This window comes from Nicotiana sylvestris, chromosome 2 (genome assembly GCF_000393655.2).
Source record: "Nicotiana sylvestris chromosome 2, ASM39365v2, whole genome shotgun sequence".
Classification (NCBI taxonomy): domain Eukaryota; kingdom Viridiplantae; phylum Streptophyta; class Magnoliopsida; order Solanales; family Solanaceae; genus Nicotiana; species Nicotiana sylvestris.
The window spans coordinates 55,531,803-55,546,506 of NC_091058.1; the positions used below are offsets into that span (position 1 = coordinate 55,531,803).

At 36.9% G+C, this 14,704-nt stretch overlaps 2 protein-coding genes across 2 annotated transcripts; both read right to left on the reverse strand.

Annotated features, from left to right (window-relative positions):
- Nucleotides 1-2,589: 2,589 nt before the first annotated feature.
- Nucleotides 2,590-6,170, reverse strand: LOC104218493 (probable receptor-like protein kinase At1g30570). Its single transcript, XM_009768992.2, has 3 exons — nt 6,030-6,170; nt 5,791-5,919; nt 2,590-5,618 (listed from the first exon to the last, which is right to left on the reverse strand). Exon 3 carries the CDS (start codon nt 5,555-5,557, stop codon nt 2,960-2,962), a length of 2,598 nt encoding a protein of 865 aa, XP_009767294.1. The 5' UTR covers nt 5,558-5,618; nt 5,791-5,919; nt 6,030-6,170; the 3' UTR covers nt 2,590-2,959.
- A 5,333-nt stretch (nt 6,171-11,503) lies between these two features.
- LOC138884932 (uncharacterized) lies at nt 11,504-13,792 on the reverse strand. Its single transcript, XM_070165806.1, has 2 exons — nt 13,468-13,792; nt 11,504-11,550 (listed from the first exon to the last, which is right to left on the reverse strand). Exons 1-2 carry the CDS (start codon nt 13,790-13,792, stop codon nt 11,504-11,506), a joined length of 372 nt encoding a protein of 123 aa, XP_070021907.1.
- Nucleotides 13,793-14,704: the final 912 nt, after the last annotated feature.

Sequence of the window (14,704 nt, forward strand, 5' to 3'; positions counted from 1 at the left end):
TGATCTGTGTATCATTAGAGCCAGTAAAACACAAAGGCAAGAAAGAGAACATAGATGCACATCGGGCATTTCATTTGTAATTTGTATCGATTAGTAGTAAATATATACAAACGGTTAGCACCTGTATCAGGGAGAAATTAAAAATTAGCCAGATTTATAAGTGGTCATTCAAAAATAGCCACAGTTTAATGAGATGATTGCCATAAGTATGTTTATCAGATTATTTAAAAATAAATTATAAATAACTACGTAAGTTAGTAAACAATAATTTGTAAATATTCCACGTACGGGAAGTTTAAGGTCACACTTAGTGATTATTTTCATGATAATTCTATTCTTTTAATGTTTATTGTTTCCGAAATTTATGATTTAGATACTGTTGGCAATCTGATTATTTATCTAGTATGTTAGAAAGTTTTTTCAAAAACTTCAGCTTATTTAGTGCTGAAGTTTTTATAAATGAACTAAATAACTTTAGCATCTTCTGCTGAAGTTTTTGAAAAAGCTTAGTGACAAATCTAATGAATCCAGGACAAAAAAACTTCAGCTTATTTAGTGCAATTACAAACAAAAACTTCAGCAAATAAAGAACAAAACTTCAGCTACTATGCTTAAGTTCAACAATTACATACAAAAACTTTAGCAAATAGAGAACAAAACTTCAGCTACTATGCTTAAGTTCAACAATTACAAACAAAAACTTCAGCACATTTGGTTCAGCAATTTTTGCTACTTCAAACCCGTCTACTAGAATGCTGAAGTTTTGCGTGATTGCCTTTGTTACTTCAGCCCTGTATGCTGAAGTTACGCGAAAAAGTGGGTACGTTTGCAATTTTTTTGCAAAGCGGGCACAAGTTAAAATGTGACCCAAAAAGCGGGTATAGATGCAAATGTCCCGCTCCAATCTACAGTATATTATGTTGGAACTTTCCGCGTGTTGGAGTTCCAGCATAATATGCTGGAAGTTTATACACAGGTGCACCGATCTCCAGTATATTATGCTGAAATTCTCCGTGTTGCAGCAAAATAGTTGCTATTTTTTAATGACTTTACAAACGCTGGCTATTTTTGAATGACCAGTTCGAAAACTGGCTAGCCCGTACTATTTTTACCCTGTGTCATCATTAAAATAGCACGGTCTAGCCAGTTTTCGGACTGGTCATTCAAAAATAGCTAGCGTTTGCCAAGTCATTAAAAAATAGCCACTATTTTGGTGCAACAGAGACCGGTCAGCATAATATACTGGAGTTCGGTGCACCTGTGTATGAACTTCCAGCATATTATGCTGGACCGGTATACTTTGCTGGCTCCAGTATAATATACTGGATACTGGAGCACCGGTGCTCAAAACTCTAGTATATTATGTTGGACCGGTATATTATAGTAGAACTCCAGTATATTAGACTGGAGTCCAACATAATATACTGGAGTTTTAGTCCAGTATATTATGCTGGAGTATTTTTTCGGATTTTAAACAATGTTTTCGTTCAGATTTATCTTTATATGAAAAGTGGCTAAATTTCGATTATTTTTGAAACTGTGGCTATTTTTGAACGATCATTTGTAAATCTGACTATTTTTTAATAGCTGTGTAGTTTCCTTTCATCTGAAATACTTAAATTTGATTAAATAACGTTAAAAACATAGCCCTTCCCATGTCGGGCATATTCTTTCGACATGATCCATTATGTGCGAAGTACTGGTAAGTTTCTTGGGGGAAACTGAAATCTAGAATTTTTGCGTAAACTTATACCATCTTGACAAGGGTTGTGATAAACGAAAAGGTTGCGATAATTTATGTTTTCAAGACTTATATTGACGAAGTACTTAATCTTTTGCACCTATGATTTTCTCACTTTTTTCTGTTTACTTCTCTTTTGCCTCAATATTTAATATTCAGGTATATTTTATAGAATAAAATGAAATGATAGAAGAAAATCACAAAAAAAAAAAAAAAAAACAAGAATGGTGAATGAGAGTGGGTGATCAGAACTGGTATTGAGCATTCTTCGCTCACTTGTGGGGCAAATGAAAGGGAATTTCTTCAAAAGGACTGTCCGTTGAGAGGACACTCAAATTTAATCGTCCCCACCCAAGTTGGAAAGAGAAAAAACAAAAGGACATTGCACTTGGCTTTTTGCTCTAAGGTATGTATTTACTCGCATCAAGTGATTACACTAAACTAAATAATTTAACTTTAAAACAAGTAAAAATACATAGTATCACTTAATTATGGTTAAGTAAAAATTGTGTATGAAACTCTGTACAAAAAACGTGTGTTCCATTCATTAGTTTTAGTGTAACCAACGCAAGCCATTTGGAGTATAGTTAGGCCAATTCACTTGTGTAAGAGACTGCCCATCAAAATCCAACAGTACAACCATAAAGAAATGATCGGGAGTATTGTATGTGCAAATTTCCTTTTAGCTAATAAGCCCGTGGAGATTCGCCCCAGTCACATTAGGCACTATCTCATGTTACCAGACACAATATTACTTGTCCATAAAACAAAACGTTGTTGAATATAACGCAGTGAGGAAATTTGGAGATATCCATATAGAGCAGTTAAGAGATTTGAACATACAACTGTTTAAGAGGAAACACAATATATCATTTCTCCACTGAAATAGAAGCAAACTATACAATACATCCCAATTCATCAACTTAGTGGCATTTTCTTGAACATAAAGTACATACAATAATAAAAGAATTGTATAGTCCTGAGCAACAATGATTCAGCAGGAAAAATAATAATTTGAAAATCTAAACTGTGGAAAAGAATACAGCATGAAGGTATTAGCAAGACCTTCACATTCTAAGCTCCTTCAGCTTAATGAGCCATGTCGAAGCTGATTGAGGTTATAGTGAAAGTAACTATAGACGCATGTGACAAAAAATGGAAAGAATTCAGGCCTATAACAGTCCAGACGTTACGATCAAGTCTCTTTTGTTTTGGATCTCACCTTCCATTTTGATTGACGAATTGTGAAAAATCATCTATTCCAGATGTCATGGCATCTGTTGCGGATTCACTCTCTTCTTCTTTGTTTTTTGAATCAACATGAGTCTCGTCTTCTGAATTTTCAGTTCCTCTCTCTTCAACTGTCTCCAGAGCACGAATATCAGAAGCAGAGTCTTCCCCTGCATTCTTCCGCAGCCAAGCCTCATGGAGTTGTAACACGTATTCCAGATGCCATAGAACTTCTCCCATTGTTGGTCTGCTCTTCCCCTCATCCGCTAGACATTTCTCAGCAATCTCTCCAAATTTCATCAATGATTCTGGGGAATAATTTCCTGCAAGTTGTGGGTCAACGATGGTTTCAAGTTTTCTTTGTCGTTGAAACCGCATCGCCCATTCTGCAAGATTGATCTGATCTCTTGGTAAGCTTGGATTTATAACAGGGCGCGCACAGAGGACTTCAAACAGCACAACACCAAAGGAGTAAACATCAGATTTCTCAGTCAACTGCTGCCGCCTGAAATACTCAGGATCCAGATAACCAAAACTTCCTTTCACTGCTGTACTAACATGAGTATGCTCCAACGAAGGGCCAGTTTTAGATAGCCCAAAATCTGCCATTTTCGCTACAAGATTCTCGTCTAACAATATGTTGGTTGTCTTGACATCCCTATGGATGATCCCACGCTCTGACCCTGTATGAAGGTAATGCAGACCACGAGCCGAACCAATGCACACCTCTAGTCTTTGCTTCCAACTTAGAGATGGTAGATCGCTGCCAAAGAGATGACCCCTTAGTGTTCCGTTGGCCATGTACTCATAGACCAAAATCATTTCATTCTGTTCATCACAGAAACCTATCATGGAGACCAAATGCCTATGCCTTAGCTTAGAAAGCATTTCGATTTCTGTCTCAAATTCTTTCAGACCTTGCTGAGATTGAGGATTGGCTCGTTTGATTGCACCAAGGGTGCCATCATCGAGCTCTGCTTTGAAAACCTTACCAAATCCTCCCACTCCAATCACTAAGCTCTCGTCGAAGTTGTTTGTGGCTGCTTTAATATCTGCTAGAGTAAACCGCCTTCCAGATCTTAGAGTCCCAAGACTTTGATATTGTATTGATCCCTTACCATTACCATTACCGGTGCTAGTCACAGCAGCTCCGTGAAGGAATAAAGGCCTCCATCCAGCTTCGCCTTTCTTCGTGTTGTCTTTGCTTCTCCGCCTTCTACATAGACGTATAATCAGCATGATTAAACCTGCAACAATGACAATAGATGCAATACCTGCTCCAATTCCTACCCAAAGGATTAAATTTTTCGAAGTTGTTTTTTCTGGAACATCCTCATATTTCTGCACATACGCAAGATTACCATTCCGACTCAACTTGAAAACCTCCAAACCATTCAAAAGAGCATCAGTGCCTGCAGAACCAGTTGTTGTATCGGGACCAAGTTGCACCCAAAGGCTGCTGCTTTTCGAGGGCATCACATCAAAGTAATCCTCATGGTACGCCTTGTTCATTCCCCCAGCTCGTGAGAAAATGTCATAGTTGTCAGCAGCAGTTTTGTTATTTATATAGATTTTGAAGATCCTTTGATTTGGTTTATTATAGTCAAACTCACAGAAATGTAAGCGCACAAGGTAATCAAAATCCGGATCCACTTCCAATTTCCACGACATGTTCAACCGCTTCTCCATGACATCTGTGTTGCTCATAATTCTTGCTGTTTCATACACAAGAAGAGGCGCAATAGAGGTGTCGTTTGGGGAAGCATAGGTAATGTTGGAATGGTTTTTGGCTTCTGCACCTGCATCTGCAATGATCATATAGCTTGAATCCGCCTCCCACATCCTCCTCAACCCTGAATCTCGAGTAGATTTAATTGCTGAACCACCAACGTTCAACCTGTACATAGTTTGAATCCCTCGTTTACTCAAATTTAAAGAACTGTTAGCACCATTGCCACCGACTTTACTGATGGAGTCAACAAATAGCCTATCAATCACAGGGATTATCTCTATGGCATTAACAAATCCAAAAGAACCTTTTTTGGGAATAAACTCGAGCACACAGACATTAATATCGGAAGTCACAAAATACTCCTTCACCAGCGAGAAAACACTAGAGTTGCCTCCGGAACTTTGCAAGTACGAATTCTTGTGCAAAATCTCACCAGCAGCATTAAACTCCGAAACCAACTTCAAACCATTTGCAGCAACAGCAAAGTAGGACTCATTCACATCATGACTCCCGAATGAAAAGGGATAGAAATGGAGTCTGAGGAAATAACTACCAGGTGCTATTTGGAAAGTATAGTTAACACTTTCATCAAAAAATCTGGCAGTTTTATAGAGTGGCTCAAAAGGTGAATCACCATTAAATGAAGCAGTTGTTGCCTCAATACCAGGTGAACTCAAAGTGACATTGTTGCCATGGGCAGAATCTCCTATCCATTTACTACCATCTACATTCACACTGGCATTTGTCCCACAATTTATCAAAAAAGTCTTTGTTTGAGCTTCTCCAATTTCAACAAACACAACTAATATCAAAACAAGAAATTGCCCAAACACCTCTCTGCCTTTAACTTTCATAACTCACTATCCCAATACACCCCGCCAAGTTATATACACTTTTTCAAGCTCAGCTTCAAAACTGCAACAACCAATAATTTGTTTCAAAACTAGAGAAATTTTCAAATATGAAAAATACCCCAAGGTTCAATCATGTCAATCACTTTCTACCCCAAAATAAAACAACCAATATATCTTTATGCTTAAACCTTGTAAAATCAAAAGTGGAGCATAAACATTAAGAAAAAGAATACCTTCATCAATCTCTTATAGGCAACTCAGAGCTCAACAACATGGGAAAATAACCAAAACCCACAAAGAAAATGTCTTCAAAATGAACAGCTTCAGCTCAGAAAAATAAAAACCCAAATCAGCAAGCAGATCTGAAACCAAGAAAATGGTCAAAAGCTTGAATTTTGGAGACAATGGTAATCAAAAAAGAAAAGATTTTTTTTGTCAAGAATGGAGATGAATGAGTCTAAGGACAGATTACCTAAAAATAGTGATTATAGGGAAAAGAGCTCCTATTTTAGTTTTTTTGTTTTCTGAGAAAAAAAAAAGAGGAGAAGGGGAACATGGGTTGGCTGGAGTTGTTTGAAACAGACTGGAAACATTCATATATTGAACTGTCTGTCTTTTTCTGTTTTCTTTACCACCATATCTGCAGTACTACTATTTTATTACTCCATCAGTATTTGTTGTAACTGCTGTAACACCCATTCTAGAAGTAGCCTTAAAAATAAATACTTTATTTGATATAATTTATTATGGCCACTTTAGTGCTTTTTTAGCTTTTTTGTGATTTATAATATTTAACTTTTTCAAATATTAAAAAAAAAATAATTTCTTCTTTCCAAAATTATTTTCGAAGTAAAAAGTCTCGGAATAGTTTGTTATATTTTTAATGAGTAAATTAAAATTAATATTAAACAATAAATTCATCACTTAAAATGGACGGCAAAGAGTACACTTTCAGTTTATTTTGCCGTATTCTTTATAATTTACAGACAAAAAAAGAATTGGCAGGATTTTTGTTTAAGCAAATTTGAAGCGGGGACTTCGAAACCACTTGCAGTTTAACACGTCACGACTTGGCTGTTAGTTTAAAAGGATTAAATGTGTCTCTATGTAATTCGAAATTGCTTAATTTCGTCTTAGACTTTTAGCTTATTCATATCATTATTATAATTATAATTAACAAATTACCTCTCATTTGTCCTTTTTATTAATAGCAATTTAACTTGAAAAGAGTGAAGCAAATTTTTCGAGAAAAGAGGTCTACTTTTCCTTGAAACGAATGTAAGATGAAAAAATAAAAATAAAATTAAGAACTTTATCGAATAACAATTTCTAATTTCTACAAAAAAGAAAATAGTTCATTAGTTGGTGTGAAATGGGGATGGCAGAGAATGGATCTCCATTATTTGGTCGGGTTAGCGGTGGTCACATGGCCATGTTTGGAAAATAAACAACAGTCCAAATATAGTTACAAAAATAGCCCTCTGTTTTTCACAATTAAAATAGTAAATCCATGTCTTTTTGCTCCTCCGTACCTCAGTGTACCACTATAAAGTTGGTCAAGATAATACTCCAGCTGTAAAGAAGAATTGATTGATTAAAACTTATTTGCCATATTAAATTTGTTCTCGTAAAAAGTCACTTAAAAATGGTTTAACACGAAAAAGAAAGTGGGTGAAACTGAAAAAACACTGGAATTTTCAGAAATTACTATTGTTTAGTGGCTATTAACTTTCTATACCTATCATATACATAATTACTTTCCGCAATTACCTTTCAGTTGTTATGGTAATGTATTCGATGTACTCGAGCTATTGTATTCATGAATACAATAGCAAAAATCGACTAAAAAATAGGGTAGTCCAGCTGTCAGCCGTTGTATTCACACCATATATTCATGAATATAACGTAATAATAGGTCTCTCCAGTTGTTTAATAACGGAAAGCTGCTAATTTAATGGGATATACTCCTAATATAACTCACCTAAATCAATTATAACACACAACATTATCAATCCAATTAATGAGAAGATTATCAGACTCTAAACACCAAAAAACAGAGCATTCTTCAAAGTTTCAGTCCCTCTTTTTTTTTTTCTAATACAGTTTGAATTTTTTTCCTGACATTGTTCGAGGTTCCTAATAAACCTAGTGCTTATATTCGATTTTCTATATATGAATACATCATGTATTTATGCTGGATACAACCTGTAATAGTAACCTATTGCCTGCATATTTCATAATAACCCTAGTGCTTGTATTCTGTTGTATCTAATAGTTGTGTTCAATGTATTCAAGTTTATTTTTGTATTAATAATATTTTATTTATTCCTAATACATAGTATTACTGCTTTATTGAGTATATTCCATTGGTTGTATTCATTGATTTTCTATTTGTATTGAGAGTATTTTACTGTATTATTGTTTTAAATATAGATGGATACAGTTAGGTTGAAAATACAGATGAATACAGTTAGATTGAATGCATAATTAATTGATGAATAACATCAAAATGATAGAACTAACAACGTAAATAAATATGTTGTTGTATAAACTCAAATACATATAGATACAACAATCAAAAATCATTGTACAAAATAAAAATCAGTGTATGCCTTATCGAATATATATATAAATACATCTAAATACAAGAAGAGAAAACCACTGTACAAACTAAAAATCAATGTATTCAGACTCGAATACATATAAATACATCTACAATTAGGGTCATTGCATATTTTTGTTCTCCTTTCGACTTCAATGGTTGTTGATGAACCTGCAAATACAGGTTCCTCTTGAGTGATTTGCAAATCGAAAGATGGCCCTTCGAAATTGAGTGCTTTAGTGGGTATTCTGCAGAAAACCTAACAAAATTTTATAGTATCGAAAGATGGTCTTTCGAAATTGAGTGCTTTAGCGGGTATTCTGCAGAAAACCCAACAATGGTGAATATTTTAAAAAAACTATTGAAGAGAAAAAGAAGAAACTTTAACCGGTCAAAAACGTACCAAAAAACCTTAATACTTACCACAACTTTTTGGAGATAATTTTTTTGAAAATTAAGGGAGACAATGGCGCTGATAAAGGAGAGAGCTAGGGAGAGAAATTTGGAGCAAAAAATATTGAAAATGACCATGGCAGCTGCTAGGTCTCCATGTCGCCTAGAGAGAGGAGTGAGGAGAGAGAGACCGTGGAGAGAGAATTAAGATACTATGCGGTGATTTTGGGAGAAAATAAACTGAAAGAATGAGAGAAAAATATTAGACAACATATTTAATGGCTTAACGGTAGGAAGTGATCATAAATACATATTTTGCTATAAAATCTAAAAGGTAGCTATAAAATAATAATTTAAAAGAGTTTTTATTTATAATAAATAGGATGTAAAGCTTTGCTATAGGAGGTAAAATTTTCAAAAAAAATAAGACTAATATCCGTCGCTTTTACCGGGCCCTACTAACAGTGCTGGACTTACATATTTTAGGACGGAGTGCAACAATAGCGACTTTTAAGGTTATTTAAATTATATTCACAATTTACAATGTATTTAACGATTAGTCAATTCATCCAAACTTCAAGACTAAAAGTATCTTGAATTTGGAAATTCAGGACTTAGTATCCTGAATTTTTAAGCTGCTGATTTGAAATTCAGGACTAAGGGTGCGTTTTGTATGAAGGAAAATATTTCCAATTTTCTCATGTTTGGTTGGCTTAAATGTTTTGAAAATATTTTTCTCCAATTGGAGGAAAATGTTTTCCCTATAAAAAAAAGGAAAAACATTTTCCAAAATTCTTCTTCAACTTTCCCCACCAATCCCCCTCCCCACACTCCATCCATGCCACTCATAACCCACCCCACCCCTACCCCCACACCACCATACCCACCCACCATCCCCAACCCTGCCCTACCCATCCTAAATAGAAATATTATTAAGAGTACTTTCTTTTTATGTTGTAGATATACTTTCTTTTTAATTTCAACAAAATGATTATTTTTTTTCATAATGTAAAAATGTATTTTCATTTATTTCAACAAAAAAGTACTTTCTTTTCATGATGTAGAAAAATTATTTTCTTTCATTTCAACAAAAAAGTACTTTCTTTTTATGATGTAGAAAAAGTATTTTCTTTCATTTCAACAATATGATGTAGTAAAACATATTTTCTTTCATTTCAACAAAATGAGTATTTTCTTTTTATGATGTAAAAAAAATATTTTCTCTCACTTTAGCAAAATGAGTACTTTTTCATGTTATAGAAATAATACTTTCTTTTTCAACAAAAAAAAATAGTATTTATTTTTAGTTATGTAGCACAAATTTCAATGTTATTTTTGCGTGAAAATGTAAAACAACACATTAGTCACTTTGGATTTTTGTGAATTTTTAAAAGAATAACTAAACTCTCGAAGAAAATAGAGTCCTCAAAACGTTGGGTATTTGGGGTTTGAGGGGGGAGCATTAGAATCATGGGGATTTGGGGGACGGGGAGAGAAAGAAAAATAGCATAAAAAATTATTTTTCTAAAAAATATTTTTTACTCTCTAAACAATAACAACAACAACAACAACCCATTAGTTTCCTACAAGAGGGATCCGGGGAGGGTAAGATGTACACAACCTTACCCCTATCCCTGAAAAGGTAGATAGGCTGTTTTCGATAGATCCTCGGCTAGAGAACGACTGAAAAAGGAAAGGTAATTGCAACAAGTAGGAATAACAATAAGATAAAATAAGATCGAATCCAAGAATGCAGTCAAACTCTAGGTAGTAATAGTCATCTATGAATAAAAGCTATCATACTAACACTAATGCTAGCGAACTGAGTAAGACAAAGTGAAACGCTCAACTGCCTACAAACCTTCTACCCTAATCTTTGACCTCCATACCCTCCTGTCTAGTCCTCAGTCAGCTCCAGATTTACCATGCCTTGCCTAATAACCTCTCCCCAATACTTTTTAGGCCTACCTCGTTACCCTTCCTGCTACCCACCGACGCTAATCGCTCGCACTTTCTAACTGAAGTTTCTATACTTCTCCTCTTAACATGTCCGTACCATCTCAACCTCTCCTCCCGCATCTTATTCTCCACAAGTGCCACTCCCACCTTTTTTCGAATAACTTCGTCCTTAATCATATCCAACCGGGTATATCCACACATCCACCTCAATATCCTTATCTCAAATACTTTTAGCTTCTAGGTATGAGAGTCCTTGATCAGCCAACACTCTGGTCTATACAACATAGTCAGTCTAACTACAACCTTGTAGAACTTACCTTTAAGTCTCAGTGCCACTTTCTTTTCACACAAGTCACCGGAAGTGACCCTCCACTTTATCCATCCTGCTTCGATACGATGCGTGACAGCTTCATCAATCTCCCTATTACCTTGTATTATAGATCCAAGATACTTGAAACTACCTCTCTTGGGGATGACTTGCATATCTAGCCTCACCTCCATATCCCCTTCCTGGGTACTGTTGCTGAACTTGCACTCCAAGTATTCTGTCTTGGTCCTGCTCAACTTGGAACCCTTAGACTCTAGGTGTCACGGCCCAATTTCCAATCTAGGTCGCGATGGCACCCAACACCAAGGTTAGACAAGCCAAACTCAACCAACTAATGGATTCCATTTATGTCACCAAAACATTTCCGACATTTACTTAGATTAAATTTAAAACATTCAGTGATAATAAATAGTTTAGGCAAATTTAAAGCTGAAGTGACCAAATGATGCCATAATTAAGTGATTACATCCCAAAAGAATAGTCTACTAATGTGTGTGCCAAGACCTTGTGTCACAAGTAAACGGGCATTTAATAGAATATACAAAAGAATACATCTATTCCACTGTCTGAAATAGAATAGATAGTCAAAAACAAAAGAGAGACTCCATTATGCTGTTGAATGGCATAGGAAGGGAGCAGCTCACCGTGGAATCTTGGCCAACTATCAAGAATGCGCACCAGACAGGTAGCCAGGTGCATCTGCCTCAGAACCTGTACAATTAAGTACAGAAGCATAGTATGAGTACATAAACAATATGTACCCAGTAAGTATCTAGTCTAACCTCAAAGAAGTAGTGACGAGGGGTCGACTTGACACTTACTAGGGTCAATATTATGAGAATATGAGGTTCAATATTTCAATTCACAATGTACATAGATAGAAACAAGTTCAAACAAGAAATAATATTGAAAACCTTCTCATCAATTAATAAGTCTAGGCATTTCCTTCTTTTAAAACAAGTAGTCCTTCGAACAATAAATCATACAGAGTATAAGAGGTCCCGGTTCCATTATCATACAATTTCCGTCGAGGACGTTCGGCCCGATCCAACATAAAAGTAAAATGTGCACTGCCGAGGGTCGAACGGCCCGAATCATATAGGTATACAATTTCTAATCCACCGAGGCGAACGACCTGTTCTCATGAGAGTAGTGGAATAATCACCCCGCTCGCGAAATATAATTGCGATGCGGTTAAGTATAAATACAACTTAAATGCTCCTTTAATTCCTTTCAAAATAATTATTTACTTGAAATCCTTGAAATCATAAAATTCCCAACGCGGTTTCAATCAATGCAATTCAACAATTTATGATCATATAACAATACCCACAAAGCATGGTGTAAGCCTAGAACTACTCGAACATAATAGGAATAGTAGCCACGTATGGACTCTCGTCACTTTGTGCGTACGCAGCCCCCCCACAATCAAATCATGCATTATTTAAATTTACCTATGGGGAGATTTCTCTCTTACAAGATTAGAAAAGAGACTTACCTCGCTTCACGACCTACTTTCCGATACAAACTGAAGCCCAAACCCTTAATTTGGTGCCAAACACTCCAAAACTCACAATGTTAGGTTGAAATCCCCTATTTGAAAGCTCTTAAATTGCCCAAGTGTAGAAGTGAAATGAAATAAATGGCCTAGTCCCATTTTTAAAAACTGTGTTTAGGCCTCTGATGTCGCATTTGCGACATCAGGTTCGCAAATGCGAAGTCGTAATTGAGACAAAACGATCGCAAATGTGAACTGGGCCTCCCTTTGCCTTCATCGCAAATGCGACAAAAGGGTCACAGATGCGGACCCTCCTAGGTTAGCAAATGCGAAGAAGATGTCGCAAATGCGACTACTGCCCCCAGCCAGGCTTCATCGCAAATGTGATGCTTTCCTAGCAAATGCGAGGTTCGCAAATGTGAACATTTCCTCACATTTGCGAGACCTGCAACCTTGCCCAGAAACACCAGAAAACTAGGGTGTTTTTCACCCCCAACCCACGTCCGAAACTCACCCGAGCCCTTGGGGCTCCACTCTGAATACTCACACAAGTCCAACAACATCGTACAAACTTGCTCGAGCGATCAATCGCCAAAATAACATCTAAAACTACGGATTTAATACCAAAATGCATGAAATCCTTAAGAACATTTAAAATTCCTATTTTTACAATCGGACGTCCGAATCATGTCAAATCAGTTTCGTTTCTCGCCAAATTTTACAAACAAGACTTAATGCTTATTGGACTTGTACTGGGCTCCGAAACCAACATACGGGCCCGATACCAACATGATCAAACATTATTCAATTTCTTTAAATCCTTAGATTTTCAGTTTAACAATTTTTAACAAAAATTCATTACTCGGGCTAGGGACCTCGGAATTCGATTTCGGGCATACGCCCAGGTCTCATATTTTACTACGGACTCTCCGGGACCGTCAAAACACAAGTCCGGGTCCATTTACTAAAAATGGTGACCAAAGTCAAACTTGGTCTTTTAAACCAACCTTAAGGAATCAAGTGTTCTGATTTCAATCCAACGGGGTTCTAGAAAGAAAAACGACCAGTCGGGTCATTCATTCTCCACCCCTTAAACAAATGTTCGTCCTCGAACGGTCATAAAAAAGTACCTGAGCTAGGGAAAAGATGGGGATATCTGCTCTGCATGTCCTCCTCAGACTCCCAAGTTGCCTCCTTTATTGGTTGGCCCGTCCACTGGACCTTTATCGCAAAAATCCTCTTGGATCTCAACTGGCGATCCTGCCTATCAATAATAGCAACTGGCTCCTCCTTATAACCCAAACTCTCATCCAACTGAATAGTACTGAAGTCTAACACATGAGACAAATTGGCGTGATACCTCCGAAGCATAGACATGTGAAAAACTGGATGAACTCCCGATATGCTAGAAGGTAAATCAAGCTCATAAGCAACCTCCCCAACTCGCCTCAACATCTCAAATAGGCCAATAAACCTTAGGCTCAACTTGCGCTTCTTCCCGAATCTCACCCTTCATTGGCGAAACTTTCAAGAGGACCATCTCGCCGACCATGAATGATACATCACGCGCCTTCTGATCCGCATAACTCTTCTGTCTGGACTATGCTATGCAAAGTCTTTCCTGAATCAACTTTACCTTCTCTAAGGCATCTTCCACCAAATCTGTACCATACAACTTAGCCTCTCCGGGCTCAAACCACCCGATAGGAGAATGATATTGCCGACCATATAAAGCCTTAAATGGGACCATCTCAATGCTAGATTGATAACTATTGTTGTAAGCAAACTCGGCCAAAGGCAAGAACTGATCCCATTGTCCTCCAAAGTCAATCACACATGCTCTAAGCATATCCTCCAAAATCTGAACTGTCCGCTCCGACTGTCCATCGGTCTGAGGATGGAATGCTGTGCTGAGCTCCACACGGGTCCCCAACTCACTCTGAATAGCTCCCCAGAAATACGAAGTGAACTGAGGGCCTCTATCTGATATGATGGAATCGGGCACACCGTGCAATCGAACTGTCTCCCGAATGTAGATCCGTGCCAACCTCTCTGAAGTATAAGTAGTCACTACCGAAATGAAGTGTGTTGACTTGGTCAACCTGTCGATAATGACCCAAACTGCATCAAACTCCCGCAATGTCCGCGGTAACCTAACTACGAAGTCCATAGTAATACGCTCTCACTTCCACTCTGGTATAAGCATCTGCTGTAGTAGGCCACCTGGCCTCTAGTGCTCATACTTAACCTGCTGGCAATTCAAACACCTAGCCACCTACTCAACGATGTCTTTCTTCATCCTCCGCCACCAATAATCCTCCCTCAAGTTACGATACATCTTTGTAGCACCTGGATGGATAGAATACC